This window comes from Plectropomus leopardus, chromosome 3 (assembly GCF_026936395.1).
Source record: "Plectropomus leopardus strain MGB_pleo_1.0 chromosome 3, ASM2693639v1, whole genome shotgun sequence".
NCBI lineage: Eukaryota > Metazoa > Chordata > Actinopteri > Perciformes > Serranidae > Plectropomus > Plectropomus leopardus.
In genome coordinates this window covers 25,236,406-25,258,269 of record NC_142178.1, presented here as the reverse complement: position 1 = coordinate 25,258,269, position 21,864 = coordinate 25,236,406, and the positions used below count along the sequence as shown (strand labels likewise).

Sequence of the window (21,864 nt, the reverse complement as noted above, 5' to 3'; positions counted from 1 at the left end):
CCGAAAATGACCGAAAAAGATAATTATATATATTTTAATTAAATATTAAAATTATGCTTATCAATATATTAATTGGAATTAATAAAGATAAATATCCAAGTAGTTTAAAGACACATTTAAAGAACAGTGTAACTGATAACTACTTGTATAGTGCATGCGTGCCAGCCCTTTTCAGTTAGGGTGTGGTGTTGTGGACGTAATGCCATCACTTGGGCTGGGACGGTACATGACGTTCAGTTGCTCCCTGCTGGCTGCTTCATGCAAAACACCATCGAGACAAAAAGGGAAAAGAGGAAGCAGAGTGTGGCCCGGGCTGTGCATGTTGTCAGGAGGAAATGGTATGCAGCTCAGGCGGGGCTGCTCCTCTCTCTGTCCGGTAGCTATCGTCTCATCTATTAACATTGACACAGACAACAATCTGTTTCCAACCGGAACACAAGGCTCCGAGGCACATTTTGTGGAAGTATCTTTGCTCGGTATGCCCGAAAAACTGCACAACTAAAGGCGATGGCTTCGGTGCGGCTGGTCGGTAAAGTTACGGCGAGACTTTTAGGAAGTATTCAGCCTCTTCACTGCGGGATCAAAACTACTCGTCCTGTCACATTTCTTCGCCAGGTAAATAAAGCCTTTAGCGAAATGCTTTGATTCGTCGTAGATGTGTTACAACACAAGTAACTATTTAACAAAGTCTGTCGGGATGAGGTTGATGATCTGGCTTCCTGCTCTCTGAACACAACAGTTGTTTTTGTTAGCTTTGAAACTTCAGTCATTTGAGGAGGTTTCTTTTGCTCAAGTCCTTATTTTCTGTTAAATCAGGCTCAAACTCAGTTGTTAACTAAACAAAAAATAAATGCTGTTTGTTTGTACTCGTGCTTGAATATGATCCATTTCGCATATTCCCCCTAAACTTTGGAGAAAGGCATCTTTTTCTCTCTCACCGTGTCTGTCACTCTGCTGCTGCTCTATTTCCCTGTCCTGTAATTTTCATTAAGGATTTCCAGAATACCAAATAAATTATTCAAGTACATTACGTACATCTACAGGGGCTTAGAAACATGTCTACATGGCAGATCAAGCCCAGCAGCCTTGAAAGCGTGTGTGACTGACCATTATTGTGCATTATCTCATCATTAAAGCAGTTACTTATTCAATTACTCCTCAGAGGAAGCCCTGATTATGTTGCTAAATATACATCTAAACTTTAAGTAGAGATATGCCATGCCCTACACTATCACCATAAAGGTCAAAATCTTATTGTATCATATGTCGTATTGTACACCACCAGGGATGTCTGTAGTGAACACTGATTATCATACCCAAGCCATCATCAGGGAAGTCACAAATCGTTAAATTGCACACAGTTGTGGTCATAGTGCTGCATAAAGTGAAAACCCACATCCGAGCATCACCAAGAGGGTTTCGTGGTGTGGTTCAGCTCAATCATTTTATTGATGAACTGCTAAATTGGTCAGTTATAACTGTATTTTATTGCCCATTTGATCATCCATTGCAAAAAATTGCAGAGGTCAGCTAAGCCGTGAGCAGGCTGATCCCAAGCGGACACCTCAAATCTCTGCCAGTGCAGGAAAACAGAGCACACTGTAGCTGTTGTAGTTTCCATGCTGAGTGAATACTGATGTGCAGTTTGAGGGACTGAGTTAAAAGAACAAAAAAAACAACATTATCTCTATACCATGGGCAAGCTGCCATGAGTCACTCCTGCATGCAGGAATGACTAAGATGAGTTCTATTTTTAGACTGAATCATATATAAAATCGCCGCTGCAGTTTTCCTCCTTTCACTTGACATACAGTAAGCGTTCCTGCAGCTACCCACAAACCAGCAAACCCAATTTGGACCCCTGAGAGTAAAGACACACTGAACACAGCCATTGTTTTGAAAACAGAGCTCATGTTACTCACGGCTATGCTCATATGCTCCAAACAAGTCAGATTTTACACCAAAATATTGTTAAGGTCACTGTGCTGTTTCCCTCTTTGATGATACAGCAGTGTATTTACCCTGCTCGCACACAACATGCAACAGTTGTTACTGCAATTAAAGAGTCAGTGTCTCTGACCTCTCCTACAAACTATTCACCATGGACACAAAGAGAAATGTTTTGTCTATTTCTCACCTAAAATGTATTAAGAAACGTATTTTAGTGCACTATTTGGCTGTCATATGAGAATTTGTAATCAGGGAGCCGGCGCTGTACTATTTCCTGTATTCTAAAAACAAAGGCTGAAACTTCTGATATTAAATGTGCTGATCGAATATGAAACAAGATTCTGTCATTGTTGCTTATTTCTGTTCTAATTTTTTGGGGGGGAACATAATTTAGCTTACCATTTAACAAATGTAATTTGAGAATGTTTGTTACCAAACAGCCACCATACTGTTTCCTGAGTCAAAACGACCAAGTTATATTACGACATACACCGCCACGAGTGTGCAGGGGCCGGTGCAGCTCAGTGCATTGTAGATTTTCCTCATTTTGAACAAAAGCAAATACCAAAGGTCATTTTCTCTGTTTTCTCAGTTCATGTATCACCAGTTCCAAAGTATTTGGGTCTTGCTACTGCATAGAAAGACCAATTTGATGAAAAGATCACTTTTCCAGCAGTGAAATATTTCTTCAAAAGATGTTTTCTAATTGACTGATACCCGCGTAAAAGCAACTATAAACATCTTGTCAGTGCAAGTTGACATGAGTTTAGTATCGAGCATGTGCTACTCATAGAGCTGCTCTTGAAGGAAATCAAGGAAAGTATCAAATTAATGCCCCAGAGTCCACAGGAGATAAAACCTCTCACAACTTCTGCTGGTATTCTTGTACCCAGTACTGCCTGGTGGCAGCTATTATCAAGGCAAACACATTTATGAGGGAAGCTTTAGGGAGTTGGAATCTTTTTATGCCTGTGAGTGACGGTGCAGTCAGATCATTTTCTTCTTTTCTACAATCACTATTGTAACACTACACAGGTATAAAACGATGGAGCTTGGAATACTACCAGCAGGGCAGGAGTGTAAAGAGATCTGACTAGCCAGTGGTACAAGAAATGTGTTAACAAGTTTGTTTCGCAGCAACCAGCCATCATTCACTGGCCATTTTACAGTGACACACAAAAGGAACAGTGTGTGATTTTGGGAAATACATGTGTGAGCATGTATGTCCTGTGCCAGATGAGAGGATTCAGGAGGCTAAACAGGAGAAGGAAGGGGACACAATGTAGCTTCATCAAAATTAAAAAAAGAAAACTAAAAAAAACATGGCAGTCGGTATATCTTGAGTTTTTTTTTATTTACGCATTATACCATATACACAGATGAAAGATAAAAACAGATTTACTGTTTTTTGAATAAGTAAGAAGAGCTCTAAATGTAATCACTGCACTCATGATATTAAAAGTCCTGCTTGTATTGTGGTGTTGCCAGGTTTGTGCACTGCTTTAATTCTGCCTTGTGCATGGGCGGATGATGAGACTGTGGGCGTCTGGGCACAGATATGCAAAGGGCCCCACCACATCTTCTACATAGGAGCAAGTCACACCAAATTTGTGGTGGTTTTTGTTTTTCTTTGTAGTTTTTATGCATCCATTTGTGGTTTTGTGTCTCTGTGGTCATTCTTAGTCTCTTTCTGGACAGAACTTGCTTATTTGACTTATGACATTTTGAAAGTGAATGTCTGGTCAGTAAACCGTCCATGGCTCTGTGACCCCTACATCAGAATCTCAGAATCTAGTTTTATTGCCAAGTACATTTACATATACAAGGAATGTAACTTGGTGTTTTGGTGCAAAACAGTTAACATAAAGGAAGAATAAAATAGTGACTTTAAATAGATGTACATAAATACATGTTTCCTGACTACCATTACAAGACCCAACATGTAAAACCGACAGCTCTGGAGTTGTTGAAAGGCATATTTTTTCCACTCTGGGCAGAAGTGGGGTAGCAGTTCCCCATGCTTACCTTTTTTTGTGCTCAGCATGTTAAACATGCTCTACATTCGAACTGGAAGCACAGAGATGATTGATACGGATCCATTCATTTGACTGTAGTTGTGAATCCCAAAATATAACTCTGTTCCTTTAAGCATGGAGTGACAACAGTGCTCATTGTGAAAACAAAACATGCACAAGCCACTGACAGCGGTAGCAAATCAGGAGCACACTGTTTTCTGTCTGTTTTTAGGTTTGTTATGGCCATTCCTTCACACATATAGTTTGTAAATCAAGCATGCTGATGAAGAAATAAGAGTATGTATGCCTGAAATAGAAAAGAATGTGTACTCCACAGAAACTGTAAACCCCAAAATGCAAGACAGCTGAAACAAGCATCACTGTGTCACTGACAGCTGGCTCCATCTGCTGTCTCGCACTTTTCATTGTCTGGACTGGCAGTAGAATGTAATATGGAGGTTTCATTCCCGTAAGCCTCACTGCCAGTTTCTCAGTGTCAAGGCTTGCCGTTCCAGGCATAGAGGGCGATCTGTATTAGTGCAGCATCCACAGAAATAGAATAGAAATGAACCCTTAAAAGAAGCACGAGGACAACACCCATAGGGAATCTTTCAGATCTGTGTTTCACTCGTTAGGTATCAAGGTTTTCATCAGTGCTGCAGAGTATGTAAAGAGCTGTAGTTAGAAAAATAGTGCAGCAGAGTTTAAGACTTTTAAGAGTTTAAGAATCATACCCAGTAACCGCAGTAACTTTGGTTGTCTTACCCCTTTCTCCCCTCTTTTTTCCTGCTTCTCTACTATCAACTGTCCAGTTAGGATGAAAATACCAAATAAAAACACGTAATCTCTATCTGGATAAGGGAATATGCATGTTTATTTAACTTAACCCACTGCTATTAGTCTGCTGGCAGATATAGCACATCTGGAAGTGGTGTGTCTGACAGTGTAATCAGTTCAGAGCCAGGTGTGAATGCGATCAATAAAGTCTAACCACATTCTTAAATAAAACATTGGCCCGAATTAAAGGTCACCTACCTTTGCATCTTGCCCCTGTCACAGTCAGGTCTGGCAAATGCTACAGACAAGCCGCTCTTCTCTGTAAATGAAAAATAAGGGTCAGTACAGCAGCACGGCTTTTACCTTGACCTAAAACACTCCATGTTTTGTCAACCAGCTCCAACCACTTAAATTGGATAACGACAAGTCAATCTGCAAATTTTATATTGAGAAAAGAAGAGGTCTTCTTTGTATCAGATGTAAATGCAATGGGAAATTTTTTTGAGTAACTTGTATGTAGATCACAAGGTTATAGCAGAATGGGCTCTTAGTTTTCAGTCTCTCAGAACTTAAACATAAATTAGGAAACTGTTATGCAACACTTGGAAGATATTTTAAAAGTTTAACTCGCTTCCTGTGCATCAATAGTCACCTAGAGGTATTTGATTATGTTTTGTCTGGCATCCGCTTTGAAGTTTAGTCTTGCAAATCTGCTTGAGCCAAGTCATAATTAATTCCTTGTAGAAATGTGCATACTGGTCGAGAATACATTTCCGTGTATCATTCTTGTGGTAAGATACATGAACATGTCAATGTTAATGTTGTGGTGTGTTTTGTCAGTAATACATGTTAGCCACAGTATTAAAATCACTAGCAGGTGAAGTCAGTAACATTAATTATCTTGTTTACAATGCAGTGTTCTGCTGGGAAATCTCGGGTCCTGGCATTCATGTGGTTTTCACTTCCTACGCTGCAGGTGGGGACCCCACAACCCATACAGCCTGTGGTGTGGTTAGGTCGAGCATGGCTTATTTTTATGGAGTTGGCAGTTTAACATACTGAGCTGTCATTAAAACCTTCTAAAGTATGGATATATTACACACCTGTGGTTTCTGATGGCACCGTACGCAACTGGATGCTTCCATTCACCCGATGGGTATGGAATGAAATCTGCAAAAAAGGATATACATTAACTACTCTAAATTTATTGGTATTACTTTAAAGGCACTGGTAATGGTATTATAATTTTTTTAATTTTACCCAGCCCTAATTACAAACACATGGCCACATGGCATTTACACGACTGAAGCCTTGGGCAAAAGAATTATAAAGAAATAAGGGCGTGATAATGTTGACTCCATTGAAACTGGTCTTAATGATAACAATCCCATAATAAAGCTGCTAAGATGCATCATACTAGACTGTTTGATGATATTCTGAAAGTTTTTAGTGTGTCTATGGGACAAATTAATCCATTAATGTGCCAACTATTACCCTGAGACTTTGCTTACTGAGTTTCTTTAGCTACATTCAAGATACTTTTTAATCTAAAAAAACTAGTTATCCACTGAGTGCACTTCTTGTCCTTGTGTGACCTTGTGATGATGCATTGCTCGGCTATGTGTAACCAAAGGGGAAATATGATTCACCAAAGTTAGCAGAGGTTTTTGTGGCAGCTTTGCTTTTTGATTCAGGACTGTAAGTTGTTTGTTTTTTGTGTTAGAAGAGCTGTTTTGTGCTCCTTTTTAAATCTGACCTTTGGAAAAACCACATGAATTCCTATATCATTGTCCCCCTTCTCCCCCCCTCTTTTCAGTATTCAGCTCCTTCAATGTGCTAATCCAAGCTGCAGGGTGAAGAACTGTGCTGGTTTAAGCCTGGAGTGTTTGGGCTGAGGAGTGATTAACTGCAACAGCAAAAAACTCACGAGTAAATAAAAGTCTTGCCTCTGTTTGTCATCCTCCACCACTCATTGAGTTTGAGAGATGAGGCGACAGAAGAGAAGGTCTTTCAAACAGACGATTACCTTTTCCTCATGGCAGAATAACTGTTTGGAAAACTGTCAGGAACTTGTTGGACCTGCTTGACAAAAGGCCATCTACACATTCCCAACATGAATCAAATAAATTAAACCTGACATTTAAAATAATATGATGTATCCATTGTTTCCATTATTTATCCAAGATTTAAAAAATATATATTATTTTGGCATATTTTTACAGTATGCTTTACAGTTTAATTTCCCAAACATTTATTGTATTTGTATGAAAAACACACAAACCTTGTCTTTGCACTACTTCTATGCCATCATATGGTGGACTGTATAAAATAGTGGCAGTAACCACTGTCACATCATCCACTGGTTTGTGGACTCCTGCTTTAAAGTCTCAAGTTTGGTATTTTTGCTACCACTATCTTGGATCTTTGGAGCCAGAAGTGGCCATATTTGGACAAGAGGTTGGAGATAAAGCTAGATGATAGCTTGGTTAGCACGGTGCATTTACAGCGATGGTTAACTGTGATAAAGCTGATGCTTATTTTCACTAGCAAAAAAAAACTAAACAATTTAAACAAAATTTACTTACCAGAAAAACTGAATATCCTTCTCCTTAGAGCAGGGTCAGACTGGGAACAAAATTCGGCCCTGGCATTTTTCCTCTGGACTGGCTCACTGTTAACCGCTCGAGCCTACTGCGAGGACCCAGGTACACTAAATTAACACACACAGCACAGACATGTATATACACCTGCAACAACACAGGATTTACAGTACAGAAAGACTCAGAGCTAACAGCACAGTAACCAAGGGATAAAGTCCTGCATCCCACCGGGGTTACACAGTGATTTAAAAATGATTTATAGCAACGGTTTATTTAGATAGAATTTACAGGGCAGATTCACTTACAGCATTAACAAGCAAACTCCACTCGACCCGGTTTCCCGCTTGAATGCTCAGGCAGCGGCCGCTCATCTGTCCTCAACTCTCTGTTGAGCAGATTGTTGTCATTACAGTTGCTAACAAAGTTTTTCGAATCTAAGTCTGAAAGTCTGAAATTTGAAAAACTCCTGCACCATCAGCATTGAGTATTTTTTTATTCTACATCTATAAATCTAATACATCTAAATATGTCTCTGCTCCACCTTTTTACCTAATCAGCATTGTCGCTATGGTTGTAATTTGTCAACAGACAGTAGCTATTGGTTACTGAAAACGGCCACGCTCTTGATTCTGCATAACTTTAAGCCTCAATAAAATTCAAACCAGTTTCTGTTGTGCCAGGCTGTAAACATGTTTCTGCTGTAAAGTTGGCATTTTAATGCGGGGGTCTGTATGATGTCTGTCTGATTGGCTCGCTTATAAAGCCAACATCAAGTGGCCCTTAAAGGAACTGCAGTTTTTGGCACTTCAGTGTTAGCTTCATTTTTCAGCGCCGGAGTTTGCCTCTTCACTGTAAGCAGCATTGCTACAGGTCAAGCAAGTTTGGTCAGACATGTTTTGTTTAAGCACTGCACTCGTTTGCACTGAAGGTGCCACCACCTTCATGCCCGATGCACCGCGGTTTTCTTCATCCCACTGTGTTTCTTCTTCGTTGTACAAATCTGACTGCATCATTAACTGTAACGCAGAAGACAAATGCCTAAATGCAAATCATTTTCATGGTACAGTGCCGGCTGTTCCTGTGATGGTAACAGGGAGTGATTCAATTTCTTTCTTTATGGCAGCCTCCGTTTTTCACCCAAGCCCTTTAGGTCGTTTATCACCCTCGCACATTTTCCTTTACTTCTGCTTCAAGTCATGCCTGCAAGAAATTGTAAAGTCATTATCATGTGTGCATGTATCTGTGTCTGTGTGTGTGTAATAGTCTCTTTCCATTTCCTTAGTGGTGTCAAACCCTTGACAAGAGTGGGAGGGGATGTCTTTAGGAAGTCTTCTTGCAACAGGCCATAGCTCAGTTTGACAGGATTCATAATGGAGCGACCTGCTGGGAGGCTGCAGGGAAAATGAGGATGCTTGTCACCACGATAACCCTGATCATTGCTCGAGCGGGAAGCCCCGGCCTGCTTTACTGCCAGGGTGGGAGATGGCAGTTTGTCACCGTATTGCTCAGTCTTTTCTCACTGCTCTCTCCCTGCTGGCATGGCATAAATAAGAAATGTATAGCTCAAGGGGTAAATATACCTTCAGTTGATCATTTTGAGAAAGAGCAGTTGGAGGAAATTATCTGGCGACAAGAAGCAGGTGTGTGGCGTTGTTTTGTGCGGCTTCAAATTGACTCCATAAATTAGTGAAGGACAATGGATAGACAGCGTCCGCCTGCATTCTGAATGTTGATTAGCTGTTCAAGTGAGGAATGTATTTTGTTTTGATAAGCAAACAAATGTTCAATTCGGAAGCAAATGGTGGCGTTCGTCGTCATGAGGAGAAGCAGCTTTTCTGCGGGCTGTATTTGTCTTGTGATATGACAGACGTGATCGCCTCTTACTTGTGTGTTTGCAGTGTGTAGGCGTGTTCAGGCAGCACAGTCTGAACCTGCTGTCTGTTATAACTCTTTGTGTTTAATGATCTATGGGTGTGTCTGTCTCTTTGCATGGGAGCAGCCACAGCCACGGATCATATATCTAACACTGAGGCTTTTATTTACAACTACTCAAATGCAAGTCTTCCCATCCCTGTCCTCCCCGCATCTTTACGTCAAAGCAGGTACAGAAAAATATTGACCAATCAGCATGCAAAAAACTTTTGTTAAAATCAGGGTTCCCACGGTCATGGAATTCCAAAATGTTGTTTTTCAGGCCTGGAAGTGTTAAGGAATTGGTAAAAAAACAAAATCACTGAAAATTTTGGAATGGAAAAGTCAGGGAATTTTGTTGTGTTTTTAAATAAATTGTTACAGAAATCATTAAAATAACCCTCAATGTAATGAAATATATTGACAAATTTATTTTCTAAGTTAGCTGTTGATGCAGGTGTCATTTTCCATTTCTTCATTTTTCCTTACCCATTAAGACAAGTTATGTGTATATGTGACGTGGTGTTAGGGAGCAAGACTCATGGAAAAGTTTTGAAAATTTGTCCATGAAAATGTGTGTGAACCCTGTAAAATACACAGCAAAAAGATTCATGACCTTAATTTAACCTTGTGAAAGTGTCAACATCATTAGAATTAGCTTTTTTCCTTAAACTATTAGATTCTTTTATTTATATTTCATACTAACCAATCTTTGTGACTGCTTGTGTTGAAGTGTTATGAAAGTGAATTAGCATTAGAGCATGATAAATAATTAACACTATTATTTCTTGCATTTGACCCACCTGCTATGCAACTTTTAGCCATGTTAGCAATAGGACCATTGGATGGATGTCCATGAAACATTGTTAAGACATTTATGATCCCCAGAGAATTAAGACTAATAACTTCCCTGACTTTTCCTCTAGCACCAACTAAAAGATGGCATTTGTGGTTTTGAGAGAAATATCTCAACCATTCAGTGGATTACCATGAGCTTTATGCAGTCATTAATGTTCCTAGAGGAAAAAAACAAATACATTTTCCACTAAGTTGGACTTTTATTTGTGCCAGCAAAACTACTTGTGACATTCAGCTTAGCTGTACTTTGTGTTTATGCTAATTTGCAAATATGAGAATGAAAGTGCTAAGATGGTTGAAGGGAAACTATACCTACTTTCAAAATGTATACATGTTATTCCTATGGTCTAAGGCTATATGGAAGTAGTGGTAAATATGGACAGCTCTCCTCAAAATCCAAAAACTAAAATCTGTGATGTCACAGGCAGCGTTTCCCAAACTTCTCCTCAAGCACCACTTGTCCTGCATGTTTTAGATCTCTCCCTGCTCCAACACAGCTGATTCAAATGATTAACCTGTTATGAACTCCTGAAGCTGCTTGATAATGCGCTGATCATTTAATTCATCTGTGCTGCCGCAGGGAGAGATCTAAAACATGCAGGACAAATGATACTCCAGGAGAGGTTTGGGAAACGCTGTCGTAGGGTATTAAGTCTGGAGCCCTTCCTTAAACAATGAATGATGAAAGATGTTTAAGATGACACTGAGAGCAGACAGCAGGATGTTTTGAGAGTATGGATACATTTTCAGTTTTAGAGCTGACAACACTACAATACAATAAAGTTCATTTGGGTATAAAAAAGAAAGCAAGCACTCTGTGGGTTCACAAAATCAGGCTCCTATTTATTGTCTGTGGAGCAGCTCCAGACTTTAGACATGATGGCACAAGTTTGAGACTTCCTTCTCTGGTTTCTGGCTTTGAGAGGTAGTAGCTCATGTTCACAAATATTGATTGGCCAGTGAAATAATATAGCCCATTTGAATACTTAATTTAGATAGCGTTTCCTTTTAAACACTGTGAACAGTATTTGCTAAACGGTATGTTCATCTCAAAGCACTGCTGTACAGCAATTTAATTTATAGGGAACATACAGCCAAATATGACATCAAGTGAGCCAGACCAGTAAAAGCATAGCATAGTAACCTTGAAATAACAGTACCTCCAAAATGTTCCCCTTCTTTTAGTGCAGCGTTTCCCAAACCTCTCATGGAGTAACACTTGTCCTGAATGTTTCAGATCTCTCCCTGCTCCACCACAGCTGATTCAAACGATCAACTCGTTATGAACTCCTGAAGCTGCCTGATAACATGCTTTGGCTTTCCCAACGTTTGGAAAATGCTGTTTTAGTGTAAAAAAAGTACAAGAACATTTTGAAAACATTCATCCATTTTCAAAACAGGTGAACAGCCTGAGATATCTTAAAGAAAAATAAGTGTAACTTCAACAACATGTCTCACTTTTTCAACATTCAGTCAGTCCACTAATGGCTGCATTTCATTTACATTTTTTCCATACATTTCTACTCCTGTGCAGTAATCCAATCCAAATTTATTTATAAAGTGCATTTAAAAATAACAGAGTTGGTCAAAGTGCTTCATCACATCACATCAATAAATAAAATTTAAAAATAGCATAAATATCATAAAACAGGACATTAAAAAAAATAAACAGTTAAAGGTAAAACCACAAAAACTGTCAACTCTCATACAAGAACAAAAGAGAGCAAATGAGTTTTTAAATGAGATTTAAACACAGGTAGGGTGGGGGCTGGTCTAATCTGGGGGGTCACAAACCTAAAAGTTTTGGCATTGCACTAGCAATAGAGTCCAACCAATATTGTTTTGAAATAATGGTGTGATACAGATTCTTTTTGTACTGAAGCTGCTGACAAACATTTTGCACAATATCTTGAAATATGACCAAAATCAGTATTCATTGTATTTTGGTCGGAAGCCTCAAAAGCAGCATTTTACACAAAGAAGCTACTCACTGTTTAACCTGGCATCTCTTCAATATCAGGTGTGCGAAAACATCTAAGGGTCCAATCCGGCCCACTGGCCTTTTATTTGACATCCCTGCTGTGCTGTTTGTTCTAGGCATTAACGGCAGCAGCAAGATTGTTCCCACAAGGCACATAAAAGCATTATTGCACTTGCTCTGACTGTAATGAGGCCGGAGTGTTTGTCTGCTGCTTTTCAATAGTCTACTACAGAAAACTCGACCTTAGGGGTCATCTGTCACATAACACTCCTCCTCCCCCTTAAATGTATACACTAGATTGTGTTAAACTATATATCATATTGTTGTCCTTTAATGTAATTGTACTGCTGTGTAAGAGCATTTGTATCTGCCACATGGAGGTGAGGGAAGTAAAAGGGCTCAGTATGATGCAGTGTGCCAGACAGTAATAACACAGGTCGGCAACATGGCTTTGGAAAGAGGCTGTTATTCATCACACAGCTCTCAAGCTGCATTATCTGCCACAGCAGCCACGTTCTGTTGATTTAGAATGGGATTGGTATGTGTGCACATAGCATATAAACCGCCTAAGGTCAGTCAACCGGTGAATTGACTCTGGTCAGTGATCACACACACACACACATTCAGTAAAGTGACAAATAGTCCTGCCTTGCCCTTGGTGCTCAGCTCCAGATCCACTGTTTTCTCATTAGCAACGTGAGCCCAAATGTGTCATCTCACTCTCCTGTTAAACTACTGTGACGTGAAGTGTTTGCGAACGAGTGTGACATGTTGTAGGCATTTTATTCTAATGCACCCACTGTATGTGTTGGCAGTCTGCGCCTGGACTACTCAGTCTAATGAGGCGCTATGGCTGCAGCGGTAGGGGAGGCTTACGAGATGCTGTTCCAGGCTGTTTAACATACTGGTAATGGGTTTGCTCTCTGAGGTAACTATGAGGAGTCACAGAATAACTCGACTCTTTCAGCTTTCGGGGACGGCGTGGATATGTACAAATGTACTACAGATGGGCGATAAGATGACAGTGACATATTAAAAATGTGTCAGCTGTCAGAGATTTATCTATACGACTTACACTGTGGCAGCTGGTTCTTTTCATTTTTTTGGTTCTATTAGGGCCAGTGGTACCCTAACTTTTTTTGGCTTGCGACTGTTTCTTCTTGCAACCCCATGTTAGGTTATATTTAGTGCGGACATGAGCTATGACCTAGCTCATGTGTGTGTGTGTGTGTGTGTGTGTGTGTGATTAGTGCGGACATGAGCTTCAGATTGATTTTTTTCTTTTCAATGGTGATGTTTTAAAGATTTTTGGAGTATTTAGGTATGTAGTATTTCATAAGAAAAAAGCAAAAAATTGGAGAAAAATAAGATTTTTACATTTTTTTAAAATGTTTATTTAACTTTTCTAACTTAAGACAAGATTTTTAGTTCCAAGGTGTTAAACCAAGTGCTATAAAAACAGTTTGTTTCAGCTGCCATCGCACAGGTGAATAGGTGTAGGAAAATTGCAAAAGATCATTTTGGATCCTGTATTTATGATTTGTTTATACATAGTTTTTAGGTTGTTTTTATTTGGGTTTGGTTTTGTAGTGTAGTGTTTTTATTGTTATTTATTACTTATTTAATATTTTGATTTGCACTGGGGCACTTTTATTCCGTATGGTGTCTGAAACTGTATCAGTTGATGCCTTGCACCTAATACTGCAAAACAGATCTACATATGGGTACAAAGAGCATATAAAAATATACAAAAATATATATCCCCTAAAATACTTTCCTCCATTGTCCGTGGGGATCTGGTGTGCTGAAGCGTAGGTGGCAGAGCTCTGTGACAGTTTCCAGCTGTATAATGACATCTGGAGATCTCACACAAGCTGAACAGCTTAAATTGTATCTCATTGGGATGAGTTTGTTTGGCTCTTATTGGGACAGAGAGTATGTCTAAAAATCACGTTGTCCTTCACGGTGTGGTGCACAACATCATTAGCATGCTACAAGCATCTTTTCAAGCTGCATTTATAATCTGCTTGTCCATTATAACATGTTGTCTTTACGGTCCATGCCACCACATAAAGCCTCTGGTCACATGAGCAGTAACTCATTGCTGTATGTGAATGTTATTTTTTCCTGTTAAAGCCTCATCTCCTAACCCGCGGAGTGTGAAGGACTTCTGCACATCCGGCCTCTGCTCCATTACCATGCCTCAAGTCCTGTCTGCTTTCTCAGCCCATGAAAATGGACAGCTCCCTTGTCCCTCTTTAATGTGATATTGATCGAATGTACAAATTCCCAGCTGCAGGACAGAGGGGTGAGAAAGAGTGGCTGCCACATCCCCGGATGTCAGTTAGAGCCCTCTGACTCAGAGCTGAATAGGAAATGATGTTTTAAATATCATGAATCACTACTATTCTGAATCTGAACTATTTTCTGTCATTAATGCTCTTATTGTGACAACATTTTGTATATTTGTGTTGGCTTTGCTTGATAATATGGAGATATTAATGGAGCAGATTGTAGTATGTAGTAGCACCTCGTGGTGAAGACTGCAGATTGCAACCATCTGAAACTTCTTTCATGTGCCAAACGTGAACTCCGGGTTCGGATTTCTTCAGTGTTCATTGTTGAGGAGATTTTCAATGGGTGCCACATCATCTGCTGAGATCCATTTCTGTCAAAAACAAAGTGACCAGGTAGTTAAAAATGGTTAAATCACTGAATAAAGCAGTATCACCTTACAAGTCAGTGTTTCTCCTACGCCGTTACACTCCTTGCAGAGGAGCTGCTAGCCAAGCACCTGTAAATTTGTGCTCACCATTTTCGCAATGATAACTTAAGATCCAGATATTCAGGAGGTTTTGCCGGAAGCTGAATTATCACAACGGTCTTTTCCTCTCTAAAACAAACAGAACCAGTGACTTTAACCTATAAAAAAATCTTCTAAAAATCCTCCAAAAAATCTGGTTTTCGACATTGTTCAGCCTGTCACAGACCCACCACTAAGCCAGCAACTGAAAATATGTGCTCACCTTTTTTTCCCCAATAACGTAAGATCTAAATGTTAAGAGGGTTTTTACTGGGAGCAGAATTATCCACATCCTTCTCTTCAGAACAAACAAGAACCGATGTTTGAGATAAGCTAGAACTTCATTAATCCCGAAGGAAATTCTTGTGCCAGATTTCTCCAAAAATACAGTAGCAAAAACAATACAACAGGGCATCAAATAAGTGAAAATAAAATACAAAGCATCTAATAATGATGTTTAAAAGTAAAAAGTAATTTCGCACCTGGGGTTTAAAATTGTAAGATAACATGAGTAAAGTACCATATAGTTTAAACTGAACACTGAATAGGGGAGTTTCACATAAAAAATCTATGTTTCTGCAAAGCGGTTTGGTTTGTCATGGAGGGGCTGCTAACTACAGGGGCAGATGTGAAAATGCAATTGGCCCTATCTAGAGCCAGTGTTTGGATTGTCTACTCTGGGCTACTGTAGAAACATGGCAGTGCAACATGGTGATCTCTGTAGACGAGGACACGCTCCCTATTGAGATATAACTGCTCATTCTAAACAAAAACATGATGATTGTTATTTTCAGGTGATACTCTAAAGAAAACATGCTCATTATATTATATTCCATTTCTGCCAATATTTATGCCAATATCCTAAATTCCACACACTGGACCTTTAAGCTGTCTGTCTACAGTAAAGTAATTTTTGTTTGTGACTTCATGCTAAAAGTCGCTTTGTAGCACGTCGCAGTGGCTTCAAATATTTAGTAGAAATGTGAGTTTGCATGTAAACTAAAAAGATTGCACCCAAAGAATGCCAAGTACAGTACGGAGACGTACTCCTGCTGAGTAGAATAATGAGCAGTACCCTGGATGCCCTCTCTGTTACCAGGAGCAAGGAAGAGTACTTCATAGTACGTTTTATTGAGAGACACACCAGCATTTCATTAAGCATTAAAGGCCTAAAATGTAATGAAAAGTCATGCATCATGCAGCAAAAAAAAGAGCTGGTTTAATCAGTAGAATCTGTACTATTGGATGATCATATCACACACCGTTTAGAAAGGGAGTGTAAAGCCTTTCAATTGTTGTAGTTGAATAAATTCATATTAGCGTGAAAGCTTTCTCAGAGCAAAGCCAAAGCCCAGAAAACTCAATTGATGTCTTACTGTTGGCAGACTGTGTTTGAGTGGGTGTTTTTTCAGACCTTTCTTTTCTTTGGATCCGTTTACTGACCGATGTTAGTTAACTGAGGGAGGGATGTGCTTTCTAGTACATAAAGCAAACAAACTGAATATGCAGGAAATGCTCTTTCTGTTTTTATCTTTTAGTCCTTTCCAATTTATGTTCCTCTTTCTTTTTCAGGTTCAACAGAGGCCAACTCTACTTGGAAATTGTCAAGCTCTCTTCTGCAGTACACTCGCACCCTCCAATGGTAATATACAGCCACTACATCCACATGATAATTGATTGCCCCTCACTGTTCCTGTTGGGCAAGCTTATTAATTAAATGCTTGATTGGATAATCCGTGCACAGTAAATGTGGCATGAACATGGTTTCGCCCTCATTGTGTTGCAGACGCATCTTTGAGGTACAAATATGGCCGTTTGGTTCTGGAGGTCCCTTTGCCCTCCAGGAACGAGAAGTGTCTGTTCTTCCTCAGACCCATGCTGATGAGCGTTGGAGACCTGATCGCAGATCTGCAGAGAGAGGACCCCGGAGCCACCACCTCCATTCTCTCAAATGGTGGGAAACGACGTGCCGGCTGTGCACAAACCAGTCCGATCACATTCTCGGGGTTTTAGTCTGTCAGGTTTATGTACTTCTCGAGTAGCCTGGTTTGGCAGGTTCTTTGTCAGCAGTGAAAGCTGAGGAGCAGCAGAGAGTGGTTTGGCACGATGCCTTCTGAGTATCTTTTCAAAGCCATTTACTAATTTTCACCTCTGGCTGAACTGATTCAGTGCTTCTTTAATGTGGGCGTGAGTCGTGAGCAGTTCAACCAATTACAGATTTTTCTGTCTGGGGTGGTTTCATTTTAAAGCATTTTTGAGGCCTGAAGAGGTAAAAGTGTCCAGAATGTCACAAGAGATTTTAAAAAAATCAAAAATGCAGAAAGTTGTAAAAATAAAAATAAAAAATAAAGATAGTTTTAGATTCTCTATAAGGAATTTGTTTTTTCTTTATCTTCCCTTTTAGCATCTTGTGACCCCTCAGATCTTTGTTTGGACCCAACTGCACTTTGTGCAATTATTCAACTGCAATATTCTTTTCAGTGTCCTAATCTCTTTTTTTATGTATTATTCATTTGTTTTTACTTTTATTGTATGAATATTTTACATATTAAGTACATTTTAAGTACGGGATGTGACTCAAATTCTCCTAACAGGAAAAACTTGCTTTTTCTATAGCAGTCACTCAATTCATCTACACCGAAATGCAACACATGCAGGCTCATTGTTAAGAGGCTGCTGAAAAGATCCTAAAATCACCTCCTGAGGCAGGTTGACAACTTGATTTGTATCATTTCAGGAAATTGAATATATTAGAACAGATTTTCTCCAGGGGTCTCATTTCTGTAGAGCCTGTGGTTTTGCAGTGATGAGTAACTTTGTTAGGCTGTTAAATATGAACTCAGTTATTTTTATGAGGTAGATATATGCAGATGTGATCTGATTAGTATTTTCATAATGTGTTATGCATTTTTGTCTCTATTTTCTGTTTTGTTATTGAGTTTCTTTGGGCAATGCTAAGCTAAACTATAAAAATATAAAGTTATATGATTGCAATAAAAGTCTTGAACTGAAGTTTGTCCTCCTCCGACAGATGGAGAGCGTGTAGCCAACACGACTCTGATAGACGACCTGCTGGACAAGGACTTCCAGCTCGTCATCAATAATGCCGTTTATAATGTCTGCGCTCCTGAAAAGGGTACAAACGCATTTCTCTAGCATCATAAGCGGTCCTCAATTTGTTTGCTTCACAAATACGACGTAGTCCTGCTGATGAATAGCACTGGTTATCTCTCCAGGCACAGCTCATCTCACTTTCTCATCCACCTTGTTGTGTCCTCTTCTGCAGTGTGTACGTCCAGTGAGCACGCCATGGAGCTGGAGGACATGAAGCATGTTGTGCAGCTGCTGCACACGGCACTACACCTGCCCGAACACCACCTGCTGAAGGAGAGGGAACTGCTGGAGAAAATGGACAACCTCAAACAGGAGCTTTCACCTCTGGAGGAGGTAGTACATGAGATTCAACGTCTGTACGCCATTAAAACTCTGTTTCTCCCTTGTTCCATCCTCTTGACAGTATGTGTGTCCAGTTAGTTTTGTTGACTGGTAACCCATCCCTCCTTCAATTATTGCCTGATCCTGACAGATGAAGGCCCAGCTGTCCCAGAAAGCAAACTTCAAGAGCTCCAGGGTCGTGTGGACGGGCCTGGCCCTGTTATCTGTGCAAGGTGGCGCTCTGGCCTGGCTCACCTGGTGGGTTTACTCCTGGGACGTCATGGAGCCCGTCACCTACTTCATCACCTACGCCACCAGCATGGGAGCGTTCGCCTATTATGTCCTGACCAAACAGGCAAGTCGAAAGTGCAAAACACAAAAAACTCACTTTTGTTATTTTCTAGTTGTGGATTTTATCTGATTTGGGATAAAGGGAGAAATTTGCTGTCTTGTTGAGAGTTAAACAAGAAGATGGATACTACTCTCATGTCTGTGTGTTTAACTACAGCGAGCTCAAATACACATAGCTCAAGGCACAAGGTAGATTTATTAGTCTATATAAAAAGTGAAATTAAAACTTTGTTTATGATCCTGCTATGTCTTTGGGGTTAAAGGATGAGTTGATTCCATCGAGTTGCTTGGGCATGATGCTGCGGGTGGCATCATTCAGTTCCTGCAGTGCAGTTTTTTAATTCAGTCTTGTGTCCTTACGGCTTTCCCGTTGTTGAATGAGTCTCAGTTGCATCTCATCCACTTTAATATCCGGCGCCCAGACATCAGCCAGAGGAAGGCCTGATAGAGGAACAGCTTTCGCTCGCCCCGTCGTCTGCTCTCCTCCCTCTCTTCGTCCGCCGCTTTCAATTTTGTTTCTTCTCGCTGGTCTGACTGGCCGCTCAGCGTATGCCGTTGATGGGGATCCTCTCGCAGTCTGCTGCATTCAGTCCAAAAACCCACACAACTTTTCCCAATGTTGATAAGCGCTCTCTATTGTAGAAAAGTAGTGCTTCAGCAGAAGAGGCCATCGAGTCAAAAACACAGAAGAATATAGCAATATAGCCGCCATCGTCACTTTTTTTTTATTGTGTAGCATTTTTGTGCTTGTAAAAGATCTCCTGAGTAATAAAGCCCAAAGTCCAAGCCAAAGGGAGCTCTTTCTCCCTCAGTGCTCCTCGGCTGCCTGAAACAGCTTGTTTGAGTTTCAGCGTTTACTTCCGTAACTTGGTGATATCACAAAGTAACAAATTAATTATTCATAAACAGCCTGCCTTTGCTACCACTGATGTTCCCAGCTAGGTAGCAACACACTGTCAGCATCTGAAATATAAGACAGCTACTAAATATTAGAGATGGCAATTTCGACACCAAAGATCGAACTGTTTCGAAACAGTTCCTCACTTCTGACTTTGGCAGGTAGGTTGAGTTGGGTTTTGAAACATCGTGTGATCAGTACCAAGTCTCCCTTAATGAATGAAACCATTAAAATGTTCTACAAACTAACTGAAGCATTGCATAAGATCAATGTCATTAGGTCACGTAGCTAATAATGATATGAAATAGTCACCATATCCTACAAGAACTAAATCAACAGCAGTTTGATTTGATTTGCAGGACACCTATTGAGGTAGGCTTTTGGGCTGAGGAAAAAGGGAGCTTACAACAAAAACAATGATAAATGGGTGCAATGCAAGGTGCTACCAGTAGATACCAACGTAGAGCGAACGGGTTTTAAAACAATGGTTTAAAAGTATTAAAACGTTTCAGAGTTTGCAATTTTTCCATCTCTACAAAATATAAGCTTACCACAGTGAAACCTTCTGCTCTGGTCTTTGCTGTGAAGGTGGTTCGGGTCTACCGGTTTGTGTTTCTTCACTTTCAGGGTCAGACTCGGGCTTAAATTGGTGCAGGGTAACCAACATGATAGTTAGCACTGTTTTTAGCTCCTCTAGTAGCCTCTGGAGCTAAAGGGGCCGGATATTTCCGACTCACGTTGCACCAATCACAACAGTGTGAGAGAGCCTGCTGACCAATCAGAGCACACCGGGCTTCTCGGGAGGCGGGACATAAACTCTGACAGACAGTATGAGACCATAGACTGTATTTAAAGACATGGTATGTTTACATTAAAGCATGTAAAATTATTCTAGTAGACCCCCAAAATACAAATGTGATCCCGAAAATGAGCATAAGAGGGCCTCTTCAACAATAAACAGCAATCAATAAACCTGGTTCTGTCTAAAAGTAACAATCTATATACCAGCACCACTATTTTATGTGGGGTTAAGTGCTGGAGTTTTTATTGGACAGCCACAATGACTTGTCTCTGCTGCTTGTCCGACAACCTTCTAGCAAGACCTCAGGAATGCACTGCACCACGCCCCATAGTTGTTCAGCACATTTCAACAGACCATAAAACCACAAGTGTGCCAAGCTAACTGCAAGCCGCTGTCATATTCGACAGGTGTTACTGTAACTGTAAATGTGGTATCAATGTTTTTATGTAACTCTCAGCAAGACAGCAAAGGAGTGCATTTTCCAATGTGTTGAAGTGTTCCTTTCAAGCTTTAATCAAAAAAGCCATGCTTGTGTGTTGATACTTTTTTCCTTCCCACATTAATGTCAATCTTGTTTTAATCTTCCCTCCAGGATTATGTGTACCCAGATGCTAAAGACAGACAGTTCCTGCATTACTTTCATAAGGCGGCCAGTAAGAAGACATTCAACGTGCAAAAATACAATGAACTTAAGGAAGAGCTAGCTGAGGTAGGTTGATTGGTTTACTTTTTACAACTCCACAGACAATTTAGCGTCACAATGTAATGCATGTTTTGCACAAGAACAACATGTTAACTGCACATGCCACTATAATTTTTAGTACTTAAAATTGAAGAGCAAATTTGAAAGATAGATGTCTTAAATTCCAGTGACCCACTACCAGCATTTAAGTCAAATAACACATAAATTATATATATATATATATAATATATATATATATATTTTTTTTTTTTTTTTTTTTTTAAGGTTACAGCTATGTCAATTAGCCAACAGACAAAGAGTCTACAGCCATGCAAATAGCTCCTTGAGGCTTGTGCTTTGAGCAAGTAAACTGTACTGTTACGCATTCATTGGTTCACAACACTGTTATATAAATACTCCACTACCTTGTGGGAAATCCTGCTGAATTATTCATTAGTGTTAAGTGTTCTTTTTTCTGTTTCAGGTGGAGGAGGACCTGAGACGTCTGAGATATCCGACTCAGTTTCAGCTACCACTTGAACAGATCCAGCCAAAGCCATGAATGATGGTCACTCACACTAAACACTCAAGAGCAAAAAACAAAAGAAAGAAAAAACAATTCTGCTTTATTTTGATAATGGCACCTTTTTACCAGGAATCCAAACCATTCTGTGTTTTGTTTACAGTCTTGATAATGATGCCAATTATGTCTTTGAGAAAAAGTACAAACTCTATAGACTATTGAAATAAAAAGTATTTCCCAAACATGGGGAGAAATTCCCGTCTGCCTGATGTTTTTTT

General features: G+C 39.9%; 1 protein-coding gene and 1 long non-coding RNA gene across 2 annotated transcripts; one reads left to right on the top strand and one right to left on the bottom strand.

Moving 5' to 3' along the window:
• Nucleotides 1-253: 253 nt before the first annotated feature.
• LOC121941645 (calcium uniporter protein, mitochondrial-like) lies at nt 254-21,844 on the top strand. Its single transcript, XM_042484471.2, has 8 exons — nt 254-615; nt 16,468-16,537; nt 16,682-16,849; nt 17,927-18,031; nt 18,182-18,342; nt 18,482-18,685; nt 20,974-21,090; nt 21,548-21,844. The coding sequence occupies exons 1-8, from the start codon at nt 508-510 to the stop codon at nt 21,623-21,625; spliced, it is 1,011 nt and encodes a 336-aa protein (XP_042340405.1). The 5' UTR covers nt 254-507; the 3' UTR covers nt 21,626-21,844.
• Nucleotides 615-20,967, bottom strand: LOC148189999 (uncharacterized). The gene is made up of 7 exons (XR_015776276.1): nt 20,131-20,967; nt 11,272-14,760; nt 7,648-7,727; nt 7,328-7,452; nt 5,846-5,912; nt 5,001-5,061; nt 615-4,494 (listed from the first exon to the last, which is right to left on the bottom strand). It is a non-coding gene; the product is annotated as an uncharacterized LOC148189999 (long non-coding RNA).
• Nucleotides 21,845-21,864: the final 20 nt, after the last annotated feature.